Source organism: Candoia aspera, chromosome 2 (genome assembly GCF_035149785.1).
Source record: "Candoia aspera isolate rCanAsp1 chromosome 2, rCanAsp1.hap2, whole genome shotgun sequence".
Classification (NCBI taxonomy): Eukaryota; Metazoa; Chordata; class Lepidosauria; order Squamata; family Boidae; genus Candoia; species Candoia aspera.
The window spans coordinates 139,354,888-139,376,941 of NC_086154.1; the positions used below are offsets into that span (position 1 = coordinate 139,354,888).

At 44.7% G+C, this 22,054-nt stretch overlaps 1 protein-coding gene across 1 annotated transcript; it reads left to right on the forward strand.

Moving 5' to 3' along the window:
- The first annotated feature begins 251 nt into the window (after positions 1-251).
- On the forward strand, positions 252-20,400 carry ZNF740 (zinc finger protein 740). The gene is made up of 7 exons (XM_063293875.1): positions 252-323; positions 2,467-2,694; positions 5,928-6,059; positions 6,243-6,329; positions 9,055-9,178; positions 13,670-13,788; positions 15,689-20,400. The coding sequence occupies exons 2-7, from the start codon at positions 2,677-2,679 to the stop codon at positions 15,776-15,778; spliced, it is 570 nt and encodes a 189-aa protein (XP_063149945.1). The 5' UTR covers positions 252-323; positions 2,467-2,676; the 3' UTR covers positions 15,779-20,400.
- The last annotated feature ends 1,654 nt before the right edge of the window (positions 20,401-22,054 follow it).

Sequence of the window (22,054 nt, forward strand, 5' to 3'; positions counted from 1 at the left end):
AGTTTCCAAGTCAAAAGATGTCTGAGTAGGTATAATATACCTTTCTCTGGCAGTCGTCCCTGATCTGGTACATGATGACAGTCCACCTCCCTTCCCCTTACCAAGGTGGCGGCAGCAAGGAGGTCACTCGCGACCTACCAGAAAGTCGCCAGACGCGCGCGTGCGCAAAGCCACCGGAAGCCCCTCAGAGTGTACCGGGTTCCGACATTTCCGCTTCCAGGGTGGCGGTAGCGACAGTGGTGGTGGGAATAGCGGCGGCGGCGGCGGCGGCTTGCCCTGGTCTCCCCGGAAGAGGGGAGCAGGCGCTCCGGGAGCGAACTCAGGTGCGGCGCTGGCCTGCACGCGCGGCCGTCCCCTGGGAGGGGCACGCGCACGCCTGTGGCCTAGCGCTCGCGGGGCTCGGGCGTTGCGCGTTCATTGTCAGCCCAGGCGGGGAGACGGGGCAGGCGTTTGTTCTCGTTCGGGCGCGCGTCGCGGGGCCGTGCATGCTCCTCCACGCGCTCTTCGGGCCTCATTCTTCGCTCTGTCCGGCTCCACGCTGTGCAGCCGCCCGGGCTACATAGGGAGGGGGTGTCTCTTACAAGGCAGGTGTACGATCGAGACTGAGAGGCGGAGCAATGAGCCAGGTCTCTGATTCTTCCCACGAACTCACACTACTAACCCACTTCAGGCTACGCTGAATTTAGGAGTGTCGGTTTAAATTCCGCTGCTTTGCAGTGTGAATTGTAACTGAATTCTAAACTTTCTGTCGGGATTCATATTGATCTTTGTGGAGCAAAAGGGTTGTAAATTGTGAAGTAGTTGTTAAACAGCATGTTATTTCAAGTTTATCAAGTCTAGAGATTCTGAAACTTGAAACTCTTCGTGGACATGTAGTAAAGAATTAGTTAGGAACACTGTAAATACACTGGTATTGTTCATAGTTCTGCAGGATCCTCTCTGAGGAGATAACATGATATTAGAATGGCCGTGACCTGGAGAAAATGTTGGACCTAATCCTTTAGGAACAAAGAGATCAAAAACACCAAACCTCAACCCAGGCCTGTGTGGATACTAGTATCCATGCTGTGTAGTATTTATTTAAAGGGCTAAAGGTTCTTAATGTTCCAAAATCTATTGAAAAATGAAGGAAAGGCTTTAAATTAGTGACAGGAAATAAGAATTTGTTTTGTATCACATGTTTAATGCATTTAAGCCAGAGGTCATTGCGGTTATGTTTTTGAGCAAGTTTTTGCAGCAGTACAATATGCTTTGTTGCTGTTAATTGATATGGAAATGCATATAGGCTCTTTCATACTCCCCCCTCAACTTTTAGTACTAATCTTTCTTCATTTTTCTGTATTTTTGGTGCTGTTCTCAGTGTCTGTACTATGCCAGCTTACACTTCTGCGTCATTATAACATATTTGGTTTCTTTGCTGCAGCATTATAAATCAGTATTTCCTAACCCAAATGCCTTTCACATGTGTAAACTTCAACTCCCAAAATTCCCTACTCAAAATGGTCATTTCTGAAAATTGGGGGAAGTCTCCATAATTGGAGGGCACCCAGTTTGGTGAAGATGATGTTACTGGCACATGGGTATCGTAATGCTCATTTACACAATTACGTTGGTTTTGCTAAAGGGCGTTATGTTGTGTTTCAGTCTGTCAGTAGTGTTAGATTTAAGGCTCTGTTGTGTAGAGTTAAGAACATACTGTTTTTGAGTTTTAAACATGATTTTTTTTTTTGCTGAACTGTAATAATGAAGAGACATTGTGACCTAGCCTATTCACATTAAGGACCATAAACATTACATTAAAAACTAAACAGAATGCTTATGTTTGGATACTAGGTTGACTTTTGTAGAGATTTGACTTTGTCTGTTTGAGCTACTGCCCTATGACTGTTCTAATGTCAGAATCTGATCCAGACATCCATTGCATACCTAGTGAGAGGATGATGTAATGTGTTAACATGCTCTGGAAATTGAGATTTTTCAAGGAATAGTCCCAGTAGGAAAGAGGAGCATATGAATTACCTTCATTGCATGAGCTTGACCAGTTGTTTCACTGCAGGATATCTGTTGTCTTGTTCAGATGGACCTTACAAAACATTGTGACTTTCTACATGATCCTTGCTACTGAGGTTTTTTTTGGGTTTTTTTTAAAGAGATAGAAAAGTCTTACGTTAATGTTGCATTGTGGTATTGCAGTACAGTAACAATACAGAGCACCCAGGATGATGCACTGGCACAGCAGTTCAGAATTTTGTGTAAGAGATTGCAGAAGTTTTATGTTTTACTGCTACTACAGAGATAGGATTGGGGAACTTAGTAGTAAGCAGAATCCTTTCAAGTTAGTAGACTAGGGATACCAGTGCCTTTTGCCATTGCAGTACTACTGTCCAGCATGTAATTATAAAAAAAAAATATTGTTCTCACTTTCTCTTCTTAAATATAAGTGGGTTTTTTTTCCTTAACCAACAGGTGGAAACTGGAGGTGGACACACAGCAATACTGTGGCTTCTGTGCAAGGAGGACCTCAGCATCCTTTCCCCAGCGAGGGCCATCGCAAAGGGGGATTTAGGTTTGGGGTGACTCATCTGCAAGAGCAGCACGGTCTGTAATTTTCCTCAGCTTTTAACAAGGCTGGGAAAACTTGCTGCACACCATTCTGGACTCTCCGACTCCAGAAAGATGTCAACAAAGTGGAAGGTATTGGACGGGACCAGCGCAGAAACGATTTACTGAAAAATCTTTGTAGTCGTAAAATTCTTTCCTGGGCAAGAGAGAGAAAGCGTAAGGACTTGGCGTAATCTCCGTGTTGAGGACTGTCAGACTAACGCGATGGCTCAGGTAACAGGCCCCAGTTCTCCCATCCTGTCCCACAGGAATTCATCATTGAGGAAGTGGCTGCAAAGAGCCATCTGTGATAATCCATTCTGTGTAACATAAACTGTTCAGCTCTTGATGGTCTGCTCCAGGAGTCAGCATTGCAGAGCTTGGAGTGCTGGGCCCTCCTGGTCCAGGCTCTGGGGGTTACCAAGCCATTCTGGCCATCTTCTCACAGCCATGTTTGGAGAATGTGTTTGCTTTCTCTTACAGCCAATTCCAGTTCAAGCCGGAAATATCGTATTTTTCTTGTCTTTTGCTCCAAGCCTGGGGGCTTACATGCATGTTTGGAGTAGGGGCTGATGGGAGAGGAAAGAAGAAGGTCAAGGCGCTTCTACTGCCCCAACCCCATTTTCCACCTCCACGTGGAAGGTGGAGTAGTACCAAAGTTTCTAGGTGGTAGTATTTTTCATAGCAGGGTTTGCAGAAAATAAGGGACTAAGTAAATGTGTAAAGCCTGCATAAAACTTAATACACATTTTTTTGGTCTCTTAATCATCTTCAGACTACCCCAAACAAGCCACCCCAAAAATTCAGCTTTGCCACCCAGATTATGTCATCTGCCATGTCCTTTGCAACCCACAGAGGGAAAAAAGGAAAAGAAAAAGCACAGCCACAGTCGTAGGACGTTTGACTATCTCTGTTTCATCTGATGCATGAAACTGATCTTTCTTTGATCTTAAAGCATTGAATCTAATCCAGTGCTTATGGCTTTATTTCTTTTTACATATATTTAATTGATTGATTATTCACAGATTCCCCATTCTCTTTACTTCCCCCCTCACTCCAATTATCCATATGACTTGGAATCTTACAGTCTTAGGAAAATGTTCTTCTCCCCTAGCTTTCCATTAGCAGCATCTGCCTTTTAAGCTACTTTTCAAGATCTCAAAGTGTCACTCTGGAGCTTATTGCCCCATCAGAACGCTGGGTAGGCTGTGGGGAAATTAAGATGTGAGCAACAGTAACATTTGTAGCCGTGAGATCCACGTGTTACTGCCTTTCTTTCCTAAAGGTCCTCAGAGAGATCAAAATAACTCATGGGGCCATGCCCTCTTATTTTTTTCCCTAACAATAGCACCTCTGAGGGAGGGGTGGGGAGAGGTAATGACTTACTCAGCTCATCCAGGGAGCTATCTGGTTGAGGGAGGACTTGAACCCAGGTGTCCTTGGTCCCAGTCTAACACCAGAGCCCCTTCACATGAGCTGCCCGTGTCAGCCTTAGTGTCTGAGAGGAGGGGAGCTTTTTAGGCTCCCCCTGATGGGCTTCATCCACAGAACTTTCTGGCCCAAGACCAGCTTTGCCACTGCGGGCAACGCTTGTTTTTCTTCAGCAAGAGAAAGGGAGGCAAGCAGAATCTCCGCTGGCTGTAAACTGTGGAGGCTATTGGCAACTAGGGCTTCACTAATCCCACTTGTATCTGTTTCACTGTTCATGGGGGGGGGGATTTTGCCCACTTCACTGCCACTGAGGCTGCTGAGGTCCCAGCCAAGCCCAGCTCCCAACTCTTCAGTTTTTCTCTTCTCGACTGACTAGCTCTTCTCTGCAATATTGTACTTCTCTTTCAGTAATTGTGATCATCTGTTACTGTGATGCCTTTATTGCGCCCTTTGTGTGTGCCAGAGCCTGGCACAAAGGGGCCAAACTGCTGCCATGCTGTAAATCTGTGCCTATGCAGCTGCTGTGCTGCAGATCCATCCACCACATTTGGTGATGAAGTTAAAAGTTGCGCCTTTGACTTTTGCCTCCTTTAAGATGCTGGGGGACAATGAGACATGCCTTTCGTGTTTTGCATCCTCCCTCTCCCATCTCTGTTCTTCTTTCACTTAATGGACATCTTCCACTTTCTTGCCAATCAACATTACTAACTTTGTGTTAATGACTTGTGAGCAAGGCCCCTGAAAGATGGTCAAGCTGGGTCTCCTACTTCCAGACGTTTCAAAGCTGAAGAGTTTCTGCTGTTTTATGGCTGTTTCTCAACATCTGTCTTCAAATATGAGCAAAACATTGGAAGAAGTAGCCAAGTCTGCCTGTATAGTCTCTAGTTCTTTGGAGAAGAATGGAGGGAAATGCTTTTCCTTAGGGAGGCTGACCAATAGCCATGGATTTAATGCTTGCTAGGATAAATAAACAAAACAAGCACACTTTTATGGTCTAGATGGCAGATGGAAACAACCTTTCATGCCTGCATATATATAATTCTGTCTTTCTTCATGACCCACGCTAGCACAACTAATAAACAGTAACTTACTAGCCGCCTACAGGAGGTGATAATTGCCGCAGGTAGAAGAATGTTCAGAAAAGCCAGTCCTTTTTTCTTTGTTTTAAAGGATAGGTTGGATGCACACAAAGCTGAGTTACTTAGGTTCTTGTAGATGTGAAATTATTTCCAAGATACAGAGTGAAAAAGTAGGGGTGTGCAGCTGTTCAGACCCAAAGCAGAAAAGTGCTTCGGAGGTGGCATTGGCATGATGGTTGTAAGTGTTGGCAGCTTCTTAAAGAAGCTTTGCCTTTTTCTTGATGTGCACAGCAGCTATGCATCCCCAGGAAAATAGACATTTAAGCTAAGGATCAGGGTGACCGGGTAAGAAAAACTTGTGACACCCTGTCAGCACTTCCTTAGCTCAAACACATTTTCCTGGAATCACATGGCTACTGTGTGGGCCCACGAAATATGCAGCTTTTTTAATGAGGTGCCAGCAGGCGCAGTGAGCCCACCACATCTCATGCACCTTTTTGGGTTTGGATCTAAATAACTGCACACCCCTGAAGATAAGTACAGTATGTGTACAAAATTGGTTTGGGTTTTTCTTTCAAGGAAGCTGTTGAATTAACTTTCCTCAACTGACCTAATGAGAGTCTTCTCTCTCATCAGATGTTAATGGTGTTCACCAGTCTTTAGTGGTAAACTTCCACAACCTGCGGCAGTATGACCATATGTCAGATTGTAGCCCACACCTTAGAAGGCACGGTTGCAATCTTATAGGGATGATTAGCTTGGCTGGAATCAACTTGGCTGTATTTGTTGATGTCATTGTGCTTTTTTTCTCTGCAGGCGAGCCTCTTGGCCTGTGAGGGACTCTCTGGTGTTTGCCTGGTGCCAACAGTTGCCAGCAAGAAGATGATGCCGAAACAAAGCTCTAAGCAGGTGGAGAACGGGGAGAGAGGGGGTGCACCGGACATGCTGGTAAGGGCCAGCCCATTTTCAGCTGTCTGATGCTGCACGTGCACTTCGTTGTTCTCTGTTCCAGGCATGTTGATGGATGACAGAGCAGAGGAAACAGGATTGGGGATAGGGAGGCTTGGCTTGTAAATTGCCAGATTAAATTGTAAGCCATTTGTAGCCAGTATCCTTCTTTCTGTCTGCCAGGGTCATCGCAAGGAGAGTGAGAAATCACGTAGTCGGAAGGAAGAAGAAACAGCAGAAGGATCACCTCCTAAAAAATCCCTTAAAAAGGCAGGTAATCTTTCATTACATGGCCTAGCAGTTCTAGCCCTCCACAGAATGGCTGTCCCGTTCTCAGAGCCATCAGATGATGGTGCTAAAGAACAGATGCTATCAGTTGGAAGTGAGTTCTCCCCCCACCCCCAGATTGGTGAGCAGTGCTGTGATTTATTTTCAGGAAATTTCTACCTAGTTTCTAGACCTGAAGTGGCTTCCGGTTTAAATATGTGAAACACAGTAACAACAATAATGAAAATGTAGACTGTACAATTCAGTTTTAGAAACAACTGCAAGAGAAGGGCTTAAAGCAACTGCCTGAGTTTAAAAATCAGAACCGGAGCATGATTTTTCAAGGCATGATGAAATAAGTATGTATCGGCCTTCCAAAACTCAACAGAAGGGGTCAGTGGGATTGTGTTCGGTGAGGTATTCCCCAGCATGGGTGCCACCCCCAAGAAGGCCTGTCCTCATGTCCACAACAAGGAGACCTGTGAGCCTGGCATAGCAAAACATGGAGCAGGGCTTCAGGGACTGATTGCAGTGCTTGAGCAGCTTCATGCAGGCGTACCGGTTCCTTCAGATGACCTGGTGCAGAGCTGTTGAGGGCTTAATAATTAATAACCAGTACTTTGCACTGTGCTTTGGAAACCAAGCAAAGCCAGTGCAGATGGGGAAAAAACCTGTATAATGCGTTCTGAGAAGATGAACATTTCAAACCACTTTGGCTGCTGCCCCTTAAACCACTGGTGTTTCTGCACACCTTTCAGGGCAGCCTTAGATAGAATCCTAGCCAGACGCTGCCAGGGCATGAGCTAGACTGGCCAAATCGGGACCAAGGGCTGCAGCTGTTTGCACAAGCAGAAGATAAGCAGAGGCCACAGCAATTCCTATATCCTGAATGCATAAGCCCATGAACCTTCCATGGGAATGTATCCCTATCTAGCACAAGCTATAAATCTAATATTAACTTCTCCACCAGCTTGATTATTTAAAAAGTTCTCCTTCGCGTGTTTCTGAAGAATAAGAAATAGGAGAACTTTATTGTTCAGGGTTGTGCAACATCTGCGTCAACCTTCACTAATCTGCTCCTTTCCAAACAGGTCAGCCAGATACGATCATTATCCCTAGCCAGCGTAGCCAGTAGCATTTGTGATCCAACACATCTGGAAGGCAGAAGGTTAGGATTGGCCAGACAAGCTGTCAGCTGCTTGACCATGAGGCTTCTCCCCTCACTTAGTCCCTGCTGCATATTGTAGGAATCAGCAGAGTCATCCTGTGACCTGTGGCCACAGCAGTATGGTTAGTTAGTGCATCTGAATCTACTTTAACTCTTATGCCCCAATTACAAGGCGCATAGATACTGTTGCTGCACCCAGCATCAATTGCACCGGGGTAGTTCAAATGAAGAATAGGAACTGAGCAAACATGATGTGACCTCCTTTTGAAATAAGCAAGGATGACATTGTCTTTCTATGAAGTACAAAAAAAAACCCCTCTTGGTGTCTTGTGGAGCTGTACTCTGAGCTCAGTAGATAATCTCTGGTGGTAAACCATAAGAGTTGAAGAAAATACTGTTCAGCTCAAGTAAAAGAGCTTAACAGAATTGGGGCAAAGTGCATTTAACGTGTTTAGCTAGTGTTAATGCTGTCAGATTACTTCCCAAGATTTCTGTTCTGTTTAAAAACTGCCCATCTGCTGATAATAGACTCGGCTTGATGCCTTCGGATGCTCTGAGACAGATGACAAACTTATGAGGGAGGGCTAGGTTCTTCTCTGGGGAAGTACTCTATAACATACAGGGCAGTGAAATAAATGGTTGGTGGCAGAGCAGATATTTGCTGGAAGCTGCATATTGATTATGTGCAAAACAGAGCAGCTCCTTTCCAGAATGTTGCGATTTTATCCAACACAGACCAGAGCAGTTTGTGCATTTCTGGAAGTGTATCTCCTGAACAGGAAGTGGATTGTGATGCTCCAAGAAAAATTACTTCCTGGTCTGGAGACTCACAAGCCATTCTGCAGTTCTCAGATTCAGAGGAAAAACAGATTGTTTTGTGCATGCCTATCATACATTAAGCTAAAAGAGATTAAGTTTAAATGGGCAAATATCCACCCTGTTTCTGGCAAAGATCATCCTATTTCCACTATGGTCAAATACTGGATATTTTTGCATTTTTAACAGCAGAAGATATTAATGAACTTGTGTAATTAAAACAAAATCCAGGCAATCAGCATTCTGTACCAAACAAAGTTAAAGATGCAGCCTATATCAATTATACAAATTTGAAATAGTTAAATGGATTGAGATACTCTTTGTTTTCCTCCACTGTGCTGAACAGTTCATTCTGCTTTGGCTTGATACAGGGAGAGTTGACAATCTATAGAAGAGGCTGAAGTATAACCACTGAAAAGTGTCTAGTGGTTAAGGCACCAGGCTAGAAACCAGGAGTCTGTGAGTTCTAGCCCCTCCTTAGGCAGGAAAGCCGGCTGGGTGACCCTGGGCCAGTCACTCTCTCTCAGCCCAACTCACCTTACAGGGTTGTTGTTGTGGGGAAAATAGGAGGAGGAAGGAGTATTAGGTATGTTCCTCACCTTGAGTTATTTATAAAAATAATAAAGGCCGGATAAAAATTTTGAAAAAGAAACTCTTGGTGGGCCTGCAAGCACTCAGTTGAAAGATGTGCCTGGATAGGCATGTTGCCTGCTTGCTGAGAAGCTGCTTTATGCTTGGTTGCAGGTAATGGTGATTGAGCAGAATGGATCCTTCCAGGTCCGGATCCCTAAGAACTTTATTTGTGAGCACTGTTTAGGAGCATTCCGGAGCAGCTACCACCTCAAGAGACATATCCTCATCCATACCGGTAAGCGTATGGTCATTTGCTCATTGATGAGTTTATCAGTGAGCACCTTGCTTTAGAAGACAGAAACTGGAGGACAGATCTTCATCTAGATTGTAAATGATGTAGCAACACAAGAAGATTTCCATTTCAGTGTGAATGTGAAAGCTTCCTCTGTTATTAAAATGTATAATGCAGGTTCAGATGCTTAAAATACCAAGAACCAGAAAACCCAGCTCCTATCTTTGCCCTGGAAGTGGTTTCAATGATCTAGTTCTTATGACTGGAAAGTGTAGTAAAGGTAGTTTACTGGCAGTACTGATTGTGATGCAGAAACTTAATTCATCACAACCTGTTGTTCTCCATTCACTGGAACAACTTCCAACTATCCAGGTTATAACAGAATCCTTATGTACCAATGCATCTCTCAAATTCAGATTTCCTTAATGTTGTACAGTTTGTGTCATTCAGGGAACAAAAATGTTCCACTGTAATTTACCCTTAAAGATAGACATTTTGAGCGTCAGTGAACTGAAATGGACTGGAATGGGCCACTTCACATCAAATGACCACCAGATCTACTACTGTGGACAAGAGGACCACAGAAGAAATGGAGTAGCCTTCATAATTAATAATAAAGTGGCTAAAGCAGTGCTTGGATACAATCCAAAAAACGATAGAATGACCTCAATTTGAATTCAGGGCAAGCCATCTAACATCACAGTGATCCAAATATACGCCCCAACCACAGATGCTGAAGAAGCTGAAGTAGAGCAGTTCTATGAGGATCTGCAGCACCTACTGGACAACACGCCGAAAAGAGATGTGATTTTCATCACAGGAGACTGGAATGCTAAGGTGGGCAGTCAAATGACACCTGGAATTACAGGTAAGTATGGCCTGGGAGAACAAAACGAAGCAGGACATAGGCTGATAGAATTTTGCCAAGACAACTCACTCTGCATAACAAACACTCTCTTCCAACAACCTAAGAGACGGCTTTATACATGGACTTCACCAGATGGACAACACCGAAATCAGATTGACTACATCCTTTGCAGCCAAAGGTGGCGGACATCTATACAGTCGGTAAAAACAAGACCTGGAGCTGACTGTAGTTCAGATCACAAACTTCTTATTGCACAATTTAGGATCAGACTAAAGAGATTAGGGAAGACCCACAGATCAGCTAGATATGAGCTCACGAATATTCCTAAGGAATAGGCAGTGGAGGTGAAGAATAGATTTAAGGGACTGGACTTAGTAGATAGGGTCCCGGAAGAACTCTGGACAGAAGTTCGCACCATTGTTCAGGAGGCGGCAACAAAATACATCCCAAAGAAAGAGAAAACCAAGAAGGCAAAATGACTGTCTGCTGAGACACTAGAAGTAGCCCAAGAAAGAAGGAAAGCAAAAGGCAACAGTGATAGGGGGAGATATGCCCAATTAAATGCAAAATTCCAGAGGTTAGCCAGAAGAGATAAGGAATTATTTTTAAACAAGCAATGCACGGAAGTGGAAGAAGACAATAGAATAGGAAGGACAAGAGACCTCTTCCAGAAAATTAGAAACATTGGAGGTAAATTCCAGGCCAAAATGGGCATGATCAAAAACAAAGATGGCAAGGACCTAACAGAAGAAAAAGAGATCAAGAAAAGGTGGCAAGAATATACGGAAGACCTGTATAGGAAGGATAACAATATCGGGGATAGGTTTGATGGTGTGGTCAGGGAGCTAGAGCCAGACATCCTGAAGAGTGAGGTTGAATGGGCCTTAAGAAGCATTGCTAATAACAAGGCAGCAGGAGACGACGGCATCCCAGCTGAACTGTTCAAAATCTTGCGAGATGATGCTTCAAGGTAATGCATGCTAAATGCCAGCACATTTGGAAAACACAAGAATGGCCATCAGACTGGAAAAAATCAACTTATATCCCCATACCAAAAAAGGGAAACACTAAAGAATGTTCAAACTATCGAACAGTGGCACTCATTTCACATGCCAGTAAGGTAATGCTCAAGATCCTGCAAGGTAGACTTCAGCAATTCATGGAGCGAGAATTGCCAGATGTACAAGCTGGGTTTAGAAAAGGCAGAGGAACTAGGGACCAAATTGCCAGTATCCGATGGATAATGGAAAAAGCCAGGGAGTTTCAGAAAAACATCTATTTCTGTTTTATTGACTATTCTAAAGCCTTTGACTGTGTGGACCATAACAAATTGTGGCAAGTTCTTAGTGGTATGGGGATACCAAGGCATCTTGTCTGCCTCCTGAAGAATCTGTATAACGACCAAGTAGCAACAGTAAGAACAGACCACGGAACAACGGACTGGTTTAAGATTGGGAAAGGAGTACGGCAGGGCTGTATACTCTCACCCTACCTATTCAACTTGTACGCAGAACACATCATGCGACATGCTGGGCTTGAGGGATCCAAGGCTGGAGTTAAAATCGCTGGAAGAAACATTAACAATCTCAGATATGCAGATGATACCACTTTGATGGCTGAAAGCGAAGAGGAACTGAGGAGCCTTATGATGAAGGTGAAAGAAGAAAGCGCAAAAGCTGGCTTGCAGCTAAACCTCAAAAAAACCAAGATTATGGCAACCAGCTTGATTGATAACTGGCAAATAGAGGGAGAAAATGTAGAAGCAGTGAAAGACTTTGTATTTCTAGGTGCGAAGATTACTGCAGATGCTGACTGCAGTCAGGAAATCAGGAGACGTTTAATCCTTGGGAGAAAAGCAATGACAAATCTCGATAAAATAGTCAAGAGCAGAGACATCACACTGACAGCAAAAGTCTGCATAGTTAAAGCAATGGTGTTCCCCGTAGTAACATATGGCTGCGAGAGCTGGACCATAAGGAAGGCTGAGCGAAGGAAGATAGATGCTTTGTGACTGTGGTGTTGGAGGAAAATTCTGAGAGTGCCTTGGACTGCAAGAAGATCAAACCAGTCCATCCTGCAGGAAATAAAGCCAGGCTGCTCACTTGAGGGAACGATATTAAAGGCAAAACTGAAATACTTTGGCCACATAATGAGAAGACAGGACACCCTGGAGAAGATGCTGATGCTAGGGAGAGTGGAGGGCAAAAGGAAGAGGGGCTGACCAAGGGCAAGGTGGATGGATGATATTCTAGAGGTGACGGACTCGTCCCTGGGGGAGCTGGGGGTGTTGACGACTGACAGGAAGCTCTGGCGTGGGCTGGTCCATGAAGTCACGAAGAGTCGGAAGCGACTAAACGAATAAACAACAAACAACAATTTACCCTTTAGCTTTAAAACATAATTCCAGTCAGTTGCCCTGTCCTTGTGCTGCCAGTAGGTGGCGCTCTTCCCTTTGAAATGCATTCACCAGAGGTTCAGGCTGGATGCAGGCATCTTAAAGTAATTTGGAAGGCTTAGATTGATAATTATATCAAGGAGAGAGAATTGTTTCCAGGTCTTCATGTCGATTAGCCATGGAACTGGGACTGTTCTGTAAGCATTCCACACCCCATTCTTCCATTCTTCCAAGCATTCTGGATTTGTAGTGTAAACAATGGAGTGGCAAGGTAGCCCTCTTTTCACTGAAGGAGAGATACTCTTAGTTTCTTCCATCTTTCATCTGCCAGAAAGGGGGTGGGTTTCCTACTCTGTCCTGAACAAAATATTACCAGTATTGAATTGTCCAGTAGATTGCAGTAGTATGAGGCCTGTCCCTGTTTTGAAGGGGATTCAGAAGAAATGCTTTGGATTTCAAATGAGCAGGGTTCCTCTCTGCTATTCATTAAAGTCACTGGACGTTTTTCAGGCTGACCCATGAGCCTGAAAAATAATTGCAGCAGCAGCAGCTGATGATGATGACGATTTAAGTAGTTGACCCATTGAAGTTAATGTGATTCTTAAATTAGCCACATTTTTTTATCACTTTTACATGCAGGCTTTTCTTTAAATAAATAGCAGGGCGTTTGCATGGGGCCTGAAGCCCTTCTTCCAAATCCTGGATCATTTTTGAAACATGCAGTAAGTACTAAACCTTCCTGCCCATCTCGGCACCGTACCTCTGGAGTGTGCTCATCTTTACTATTAAATAAATGCAGGATTTTTATCTGTGTGAAGTCATGGAAGAGAGCCATCTATTCCTTCTGACCTGGGACTGTGAGGAAGAGCTTCAGCCATTTCTTTTCTGGAAAACCTCACGGAGGAGTAGCAGCTTCCTCAGGCCGAAATAGCCTCCAGCTGTAGATGAACTAGAGACTGGGGCTTCCACCTTCAGGACCAGGGCCTGTGTGGCAGAGAGGAAAGTGAGGTTAGCAGAGAGAACAGGGAGGGTGGGTGCTGCATTTTCATTTGCATCTGGACAGTCCACCAAGAACATCCCTTTGGTGGCTTAGATGTCTACCCTAGGAATCCTCTCTCTGCTTTGTATGGTTAGATCTTTGCTTAGAAGGGCTCTTGTCACCTTGTGCCCTCCAAAAGTCTAGGGCTTGCCACTCTGGAAATAAGGAGCTCCTCCCTACCCCCCGTTACAGGAGAAAAGCCTTTTGAGTGTGATGTATGCGACATGCGCTTCATCCAGAAGTACCACCTGGAGCGCCACAAACGTGTCCACAGCGGGGAGAAGCCATACCAGTGTGAGCGCTGCCTGCAGGTAAGGCCTCTTCCCGTTTGTCTTCCTTATAGAGTGGAAACCTTGCTGGGGGGATGTCAAGACTTTGTATCAGCACAGAGAAGAGCACTGCTGCCTGTATCCGTCTGTGGTCTGCCTCCCAGATGCATCTGCCAGAACCCCCTGAGTATTTGCCCCAAACCTGCCCCCCTCGACTGGCTTGTGCAGTTGCAAGCTGTGTCCACATCCCTCCAGATTGCGGCTGCTCCGTCCCCTTCCCATCCAGAGGACTTGCTCATGTGCGTGGCTGCAAGCCCACCTCCTCTCCTTCCACCCCCCACCCCCCCGCCCCACAGCCAACCCCATTCACTGTCCTTGTGGAGCCAGGCCAGTGCTAGCCCTGCCCCTCTCACTGGCCTTGCTTCTTTGAACTACTGCCACCTCAGACCTTGTCCTCATCTTTGCCCCAGTGTTCACCACTATTTTTCATCCCCCAAAACAAGCCCCTGACTCCCCACTCCCTTGTGCCTCTTTTGTTTCTGCTGGGAAGGCTTCTCATTTTGAAACGTGTCCTTTCTCGTTTTTCTTCCTGACTTCCACGCGTGCAGGCTGTAGCATCCATCAGCAGGTATTCCAGTCTTCACCATCAGAGAACTAGGCTATCACCCAGGGTTCATTTTCCTTTTCGCAGTAGAATGTCAATTTATTTTAAGGTGGGGCTGAGCAACACTTCGGGCTGAATTTCATTCAGTTTAATTAATTTCACAAATTTTTCAAGTACTAAGTTGAGAGGCTTGGATACAAATGAAGTAACTGTATTTAAGTAATGTCATTTTAAAGCTGGAATATTGATCTATTTTAAAGGTGTGAATGAGTGAATTGTGAGAAATTAAATAACTGATGGAGAAACCAGTTAATTTTAATCAGTAATTGTTAATATAATTAAAATTTTATTTAAGTGGTGGCCCATCTCTTTTGTTCAGTCCATGCTCTTCTGCTAGAGCATAGCCCTTGACAGTCTATTCAAAGGCCAACTTAGCCCACCTGAAGTTACACACTTTCTTTACGTGTGCTAAGGAAATTTTGTCAGCTGTGGTTTTGTTGTCATTCCAGGATTGTGATCTGGCATTCCTCAAGAAGGGTCCAGGGTTTCCTGCACTAGTTTGAACTGCCCAGCCTGCATTTTAGCTGGAGGTTTCTGATTGAGGTTCAACCCTGGATTTGTTTGATTTTTATCCTCTGGATAAAAATGTGGGGTACAGAGCACTCCTTCCTCTAACCTCTTCCTCAGTGATAACCCTACAGGTAATCCTTGAGTTACGATCACAATTGGGACTGGAATTTCCATCGTAAGTCATTGTGATCGTACATTGATTCACCACATGACCAGACCCAATTTTATGACCATTTTTGACGGTGGTCGTTAAGCAAATCACCGTGGCCATTAAATGAATCCAGCTTCCCTGATGGGCGTTTTTTGCTGGAAAATGGCAAAAAAAAGTTGCAAAACATGATCATGTGACTGTGGGATGCTGCAACCAGTAAATGTGAGCCAGTTGCCAAGGCCTGAAATGCGATCATGTGACCCCAGGGGTGTGTGTGACATTTTGCAACACTTGGAAGTGCTTTACAGGCCATAAAGCACCCATTCCAAGGCCGTCGTAACTTCAGACCATTGTTAAACAAATGGTCGTAAGTCGAGGTCTACCTGTACAAGAGGTTGGATGGAGAAAGTATAACTCCTCCAAAGTGAGCTTCCCTGATCGAAGGAGGATTTGATCCAGGATCTCCCTACCTCCAGTCCAAAAGGCCCGTGCCCCACTTGGCTTTTCTGTTACATTGACTTAGAACGCAGGGTTTGCAGCTTTGCTTTTGGTTTTGATAGACCCTTGCCTCTCTGGTCGTCATTCCTGGGTTTTTTAATCTCCTTTCCCTTTCACAGAGCTTCTCCAGGACAGACCGGTTGCTGAGACACAAACGAATGTGCCAGGGTTGCCCCAGCAAAGCGTCCGACTCACAGCTGCTGCTTTAGGGTCAGGCCAGGGAAGAGGCATTTAGGAGGAGCTGGAACATCCACCAGACGCTCTGGGCGTGGGCCTGTTCACCTGCTTGCTTTTTGCGCCTGAGTTCGCCTGCTGGGCCTGCTCCTGTGGAAGGGGCGGAGCCGAGTGGGCCCAGACTTCAACTGTGGTCTTGACACTGTAAATAAATTGAGGACAAAGCAGGGCTGACTCCCAGCCATTGGGAAGCCCGCTGCAGTTGTGGATGGACTTCGCTGGGGTGCGCTTTTTGTTTTTGTTTAGTTTTTTGAAAGGATCACCATTTGCCTCAGGAAGAGCTTTGAAAGCGCTGCTGGGCCTTCTGCGAGCTGTTCCGACCAGATCCGGTGCTCTCGGTCCCCAGATGATCTGCCAGCTGGCCTGATCTTTGGGCTTGCAAAGGTGGGAGAGCAACAGGCAAATATTTTATGAAAACAGTGACCACCATCAGTCAAGCTGCAAACTATTTTGCAGAGCTTACCCACGAAAGGAACGGAAAGGAGGGATTAACAGCAGCAGGATACTGAGGCCTGGGATCGCAGCAGTCTGTCTAGTTTAAGCTTGGCCGTGAGATCTACAGGACTTCGTTCTTTTCGTGCTATTCTCTTAACAGTGATTTGTGATTCGGTTCCATTCTCAACATTCAGGTTCCAAGAAACAAGGGCTGCAGAAGGTGACGCGTGCTGTTGGCCTTGGATGTGCTCCTCCTGGCAAGGTGCAGATACTCAGCTGGCTGGAAGGCTCTGTTTTCTCCTTCCCAGGAGAGGAGGACCCATGCGTGTAGTCCCTTTGCTTTACCTTGTAAATAGCCAGCCGTTCAGGACCTACCCTGTTACCTGTCCCTTCAGAGGACATTCAGAGCTGTCTTAGGGGGCAATCCTGTTTTCGTAAATACGTGAAAAGCCAGCTCTAGTCCAAGAGCACTTGTCTCCCAAGCCTCATGCTGAAGAACTGCCGTCTCTTTGGGGGAGAATGGGGAAGGGACTCTGGCCTCTTGATACGTCTCTTGGAATAAAATATTTGAGGACTAAGGGTCAGCATTCCCATGCACCATTAATTCCGATTGCTCCTGGGTGGCTTCGTAGAAGTTTGAAAATATGCAAATTTTTGTATGTGCTATTATTTCAGCTTAGTTACAACAGGCAGTCATAAGTGTGCAAGGAAAGCAGGAACCTCCAAAACCTCTTGCTCCTCATTGTTGCATTCACAGAGAAGTAGTGGCCTTTCTATAGGGCAAGTAATAATTTCTCTCTGAGCCTGGAAACTACATGTTAAGAAGAGTCATCTCCATCTGAATGGTAGATACAAATCTCGTGTGTGCTTCAAATACATGCCTCCCTGAGTTAACTTCTGAGTTTACCATACACACCTTGTTTTAAGCCAGGTTTAAACCGAGGGCTGCACCAGTAGAGAAATGGTGGTCTTTGTTTGGTCATGCTGGAGAGATTATTCTTGAGGGGCTGCATTTCTGCCCATGCAACTAGAAAGCTGTTATAAATAGAGATGGGATGCTTTAGCTGAGTGTTTTTCAAACTTGGCAACTTTAAGATTGTGGACTTCAACTCCCACCATGCTGGCTGGGGAATTCTGGGAGCTGAAGTCCACACATCTTAAAGTTGCCAAGTTTGAAAACAACTGCTTTAGATCAAGATTGTTCTCCCCCCAAATTCAACCATGTAAGAGATTCCAGTGTACTAGCAAAAGGCATTGTTCTTTAAAGCAGCCTTCCCTTTGCTGCCTAGGGATCATGGGAGTTGTAGTCCAACAAATCTGGAGAATATTAGCTTAGGGAATGTTAACTGTAGAGGAGATCATATTTTTTATAAAAGAGTTCTTGATTCCCCTCTGCTTGTGCATTGGAAAAGCCAATATTTTTTCATTCCCAGCCTCATTATGTTTCCAAAATTAGTCACATCAACTTCTATTCTGCAGTTTGTAGGACTGATTAGGGCATCCCGCAACTCTAGAAATTGTGGTTTGTTGCTGTTTGGGCGTGGCTGATAAAAGTTAAAATGGCTGCTCTTTAAAAAGAACGTACCGCCATATGTCTTTCAGTTTCCTGAGGACTGTTTTTCCCCAAAAGGAAATAAAATAATTGCTGTAGAAAAAGGTTGAGGAAATGTAGATGTTTAGAAAGAAAGTGGAAAGGAAATTGGCATGTGACTGTTTCAGGGGGAAGTAGCAATGTGCTCAGCTGGGGGGAAAAAAACCTGCTTGAGCAGAAGAAACCTCTTTGTCCAGTATAGACGTTTTTCTGTCCCTTTCTAGCTAATCCTCTGGCATTGATCCAGTACGTGAGACATGGCATCACACAGCATATTCACTGTTGCCTAGTATTTCCCCAAGCAGCGAGCTGAATCTCTTGAGTGACCTGCCTCATGCTGCTAAATCCTTTATGTGCCAAGCAGGGTAATGAGTCTGGGTTGTTTTGATCCCTCTAAAGCATGTGCAACTGTAGTAGTGCAAGGATGTGTTTTGCTTAGGCTCTGCATCTTGCAAGGAGGTTATTCGTTAACACTAATGCTGGGAGAGGAATTCTTCAAGTTGCTGCACACTCTTGACCAGTGCAGCCATTTAACAATCATCTGTATGGGCTTTAATTGGTGGTGTGCCAATCTTGTTGTCTAGCTCTGTTTCCCTGTTGGGAAGGGGGAAAAATGCTAACCCGCAAAACAAGCTGCGTGTGACTTTCATTGCTGAATTTTGCTTGGAAGTGGACTCTAGTGTTGAAAGAACAGGATGGGAGAGAAGGCAGTCATGGTGGGCAGGGTTGACGCTGCTTCCGTTTTTTATTGCAGCCATCTTCATAGTGGGGTTGGTACCTGGCCAGCTTATAGTTCATGCACTTCTCCAGACTACCATCTCATCTTAGTGAACTATGTTCTACTCTGTTAGGTTCACAATTCTCCACAAGAATGTTTTCTAAAACAAAAATCCATAGTTTTTCAAGTGGCTGGGGAAAAAAAAGCTTTTGTGAAATACTTTAAAATATGTGTTCGCTCTCCTTGTGCTTAAGGTGCTAAAGACTGCAGGTGACAATTTTTCAGAAAGAGTAACCAGAACAATTCAGTGAGTAATTTTAATAATTGGGCAGAGTAATATGGTTCAAACATTTTCTGTTAGAAGAAATAATCGCCTGCAGGCAGAAAGTTAGCAAAGCAGTGGAAAAATAGTTTTCTATGGATGGAGGTTTCCTTTAAACAAATAGCTTGACCCACCCCAAATAAATTGGTAGCATTTATTAATTGCTGCTGGTCCATCTGAACTAGAAATTGCATGCAGTAGGTATAATTGCACTAAGTTCTTTGCATTTTTTCTTTATGGAGATGAAATTGAAAGGAAGTGAAACTGATTGCCACTCTTTAAAATGCAAGGGACCAAAGCCATTTCAGGGTGAAATTTGTTCAAACAGAACCATGAAGAGGCAGTGAGGTGAAAAGAAGACTAATGTGTTGAAGGTTGAGGAAAGTGAGACTTAACACATAGGTAAAAACAATGTAACATTTTAAAATATTCTTCATTGTACCAGCGCAATGGATGGAGTTGCTTTGACATGATTGCAGCAAAGAGTTAGATGAATTGGATGGCTTGACAATTCCAGGTCGTAGCAGACTGGAAAATGAGTTCTACATTAATGTTGACCTGTGCTTCCTTTGCAGGAACATAGGGACACAGTCTATGGCAGTGTTTCTGAATCTTGGCAACTTCAAAATGTGTGGGCTTCAACTCTAGAATTCCCCAGCTGACGGAATTCTAGGAATTGAAGTCCACACATCTTAAAGTTGCCAAGGTTGAGAAACAGTGGTCTATGGTAATACCTCTCTTGGATGTAGAGAAGCCAATCTTTAGAGAGTATGTGCCATGCTTTTCCCCTATATCTTTGTCCAACCTGAATATGTACCTTATAGGCAGTCCCCAGGATATGCAAGTCCAGACTTGTGTCATTCTGACATGCAAGAGGGATTCAACCGGACAGACACTGTTTTGGTTGTGTGCAAAATGGCTGCAGCATGCAAGCCAACCTGTGCAAAGGTCAGGAGGGCTGGAACCTTTGTGTAACCCAAGGAGTGCCTGTATCGGTGTTGCACTAAAGTGCGGCTGGGGGCAAGTAGATAGAAGGAGCTTTTATTTGTGTCCTCTGTCTTACCTACTTTCCTCCATGAGAGTCAGAAATCCCACTCTGTCAGTGGATGTTGTTGGGCACAGTTGCTATTCCCCTTCCTTTTCCTGGGGGCTGGTAGCAGAAGGATCGATTGCACTGGTCACAGGGAAGGGGTGCCTTAAGGTGCTTTCTGATGTGGTGCTACTGGTCTTCATTTAGGAATTTGGTTCAAATAGGAAGAAAATGTAAAGGATCTTTTCTTGCAGTTCATACTGGCTTTCACATACTCCTCCTGAAAGGAAGAAAAATTATAGCACTTCAGCCTGACCAGAGAACCTGTGGACTTCATGTGAAGGTCCAATATCTTTTTCTAAAGTAATTTATTTTCCTTCCCTTTAACTTGCTTATTTTGCCGGGAAGGGAATTGGGGCAGGGGTGTGTTACCCAAGGACAGGATCACTTTTAAATTGTAGTTTTTATAAGATGCTATAAACTTGTATCTTTTTACCGTTACAGCGTGGTGTCTTTTCCTTTCTGTGCATGTGGTCTATTTCAGTCATCAAAATAAACTCTGCTCGCCTTCCCTCCCAGCCCTCAGCTTTGCTGCTTCTCCACGCCATTAACTTGGGTGTTACATATTCATTGACCACGTTGCTTTAGCCTGCCATATGCTTGGATGAAGGGCCAGCAGTGGAACACAGGCCCCGAGGAGATGGTGCAGAACTGTCCTCACCAGCCTTGGATTACCTTTTTGTTTGCTGGGTTGCATTCTGGCAGCGGACCAGGTCATAGCCGGAGTTGATGGGGCTCACTTTCAGAGACGTTAAGTCCCTGGTCCACACGGATAGGCAGTTGCTTGCCGGGCTTTTCTTTTAGGTTCTAGATCTAGAATAAAATGTATTCCTAAGAAAGAAGGGAAAATACATTTACCAGGTTCATGTTACAGTCTGTGAGGCAGCTAGCCATGATAGCTGCTCAGATTATCACTGCAAGTGTGCTGGGAGGAAGAGGAAAGGGGTAGGTTGACCACGCCCTGATCAGTGGTGGTGCTGGAAACTACAGGTTCCTAAACCTCCACGTTGATGGTTCCGGTAGTACCCAACTTCCAACCTATTGGTGGACTACAGAAACTGCAACCCACCTAATTGCGTTGGAAGGAAGGGGTGTCTGCTTCTGCTGGAGCGTTTCTTTCACCTGTGCTGAATTCGAGTGCTTCCTGCCCACCCTTGAGTTATCAGTGAATTTTGCCAGCATGAAATTTGGTGCCCTCTTGGTGATCCCTGTCTTGCCTTAGTTGTGTCTGTTCCAAGTCACTCTAAATGATCCTGTTTCATATGCAGCACATGATAAGCAAAATGGATGCCCCAGCCCTGTTTTCCTCCATCCTCAGCACATCATCAGCTGGCAGGTAGAATAGCACTGCAACAGGGGTGGGGTGGATCTGCTTGCTGGACTCTCCCCAGTGGTGTCACAAAAGGAGCTCAGTCACAAGCAGCATTTTTAATTAGAAATTCCCATTCCTTGCATTAGACAGGTAGTCCTTGTTTAGCAACTACCTCATATAGTGACTGTCCAGTTACAACAGTGCTAAAAATGTAACTTTGTGACCTTGCATTTATGACAAGGAAAGGAAAGGTGAAGTAAGATCATAAGCACAATCACAGTTTCACTAAGCAACTGCTTGCTTAAAGAACGAGTTGCTGGTCCCAATTTTAGTCGCTAAATAGGACTACCTGTACAGGCAGTGAATGTTGACTTCCAGATTCCTCCCTCTTTTGTTAGGCAATGAGGGGCTGGGTCTTGTCACAGAGTTAAAAGTATTTGTAATGCTGCTCATTGAACAATTTAGTGCTTTTTTCTGCAATTCTGATAGACCATGATTTAACTTTACTGCCATGGTTTAACTTTACTGCCTGACAATTGCTTCCATCATTCCATGTTATATTCCATGTTATGAATAGACATACCTGTGGCCAAGAAGCATTTGTGCACAGCTACAGCAGGATTGCCAACAGAATGCAAGGAGAACCTCAATGCCAATAGATACAGCTCTGCCACGCTTGTGTGGACCTGAAGGCCCTTTGGCTACTGTGTCCATCATCTAGGGATTCAACAGCAAAACAGCAGCAGACAAGCTTGACTGCGGGCCCAAAGCTTGAAATGATCC

What these genes read in the sequence shown, in the direction of transcription:
- ZNF740 (XM_063293875.1), top strand. An exon ending in GGGGTGCACCGGACATGCTG is followed by an intron (nt 6,060 to 6,242) that starts GTAAGGGCCAGC and finishes TCTGTCTGCCAG; the next exon opens with GGTCATCGCAAGGAGAGTGA. An exon ending in AGTGTGAGCGCTGCCTGCAG is followed by an intron (nt 13,789 to 15,688) that starts GTAAGGCCTCTT and finishes TCCCTTTCACAG; the next exon opens with AGCTTCTCCAGGACAGACCG.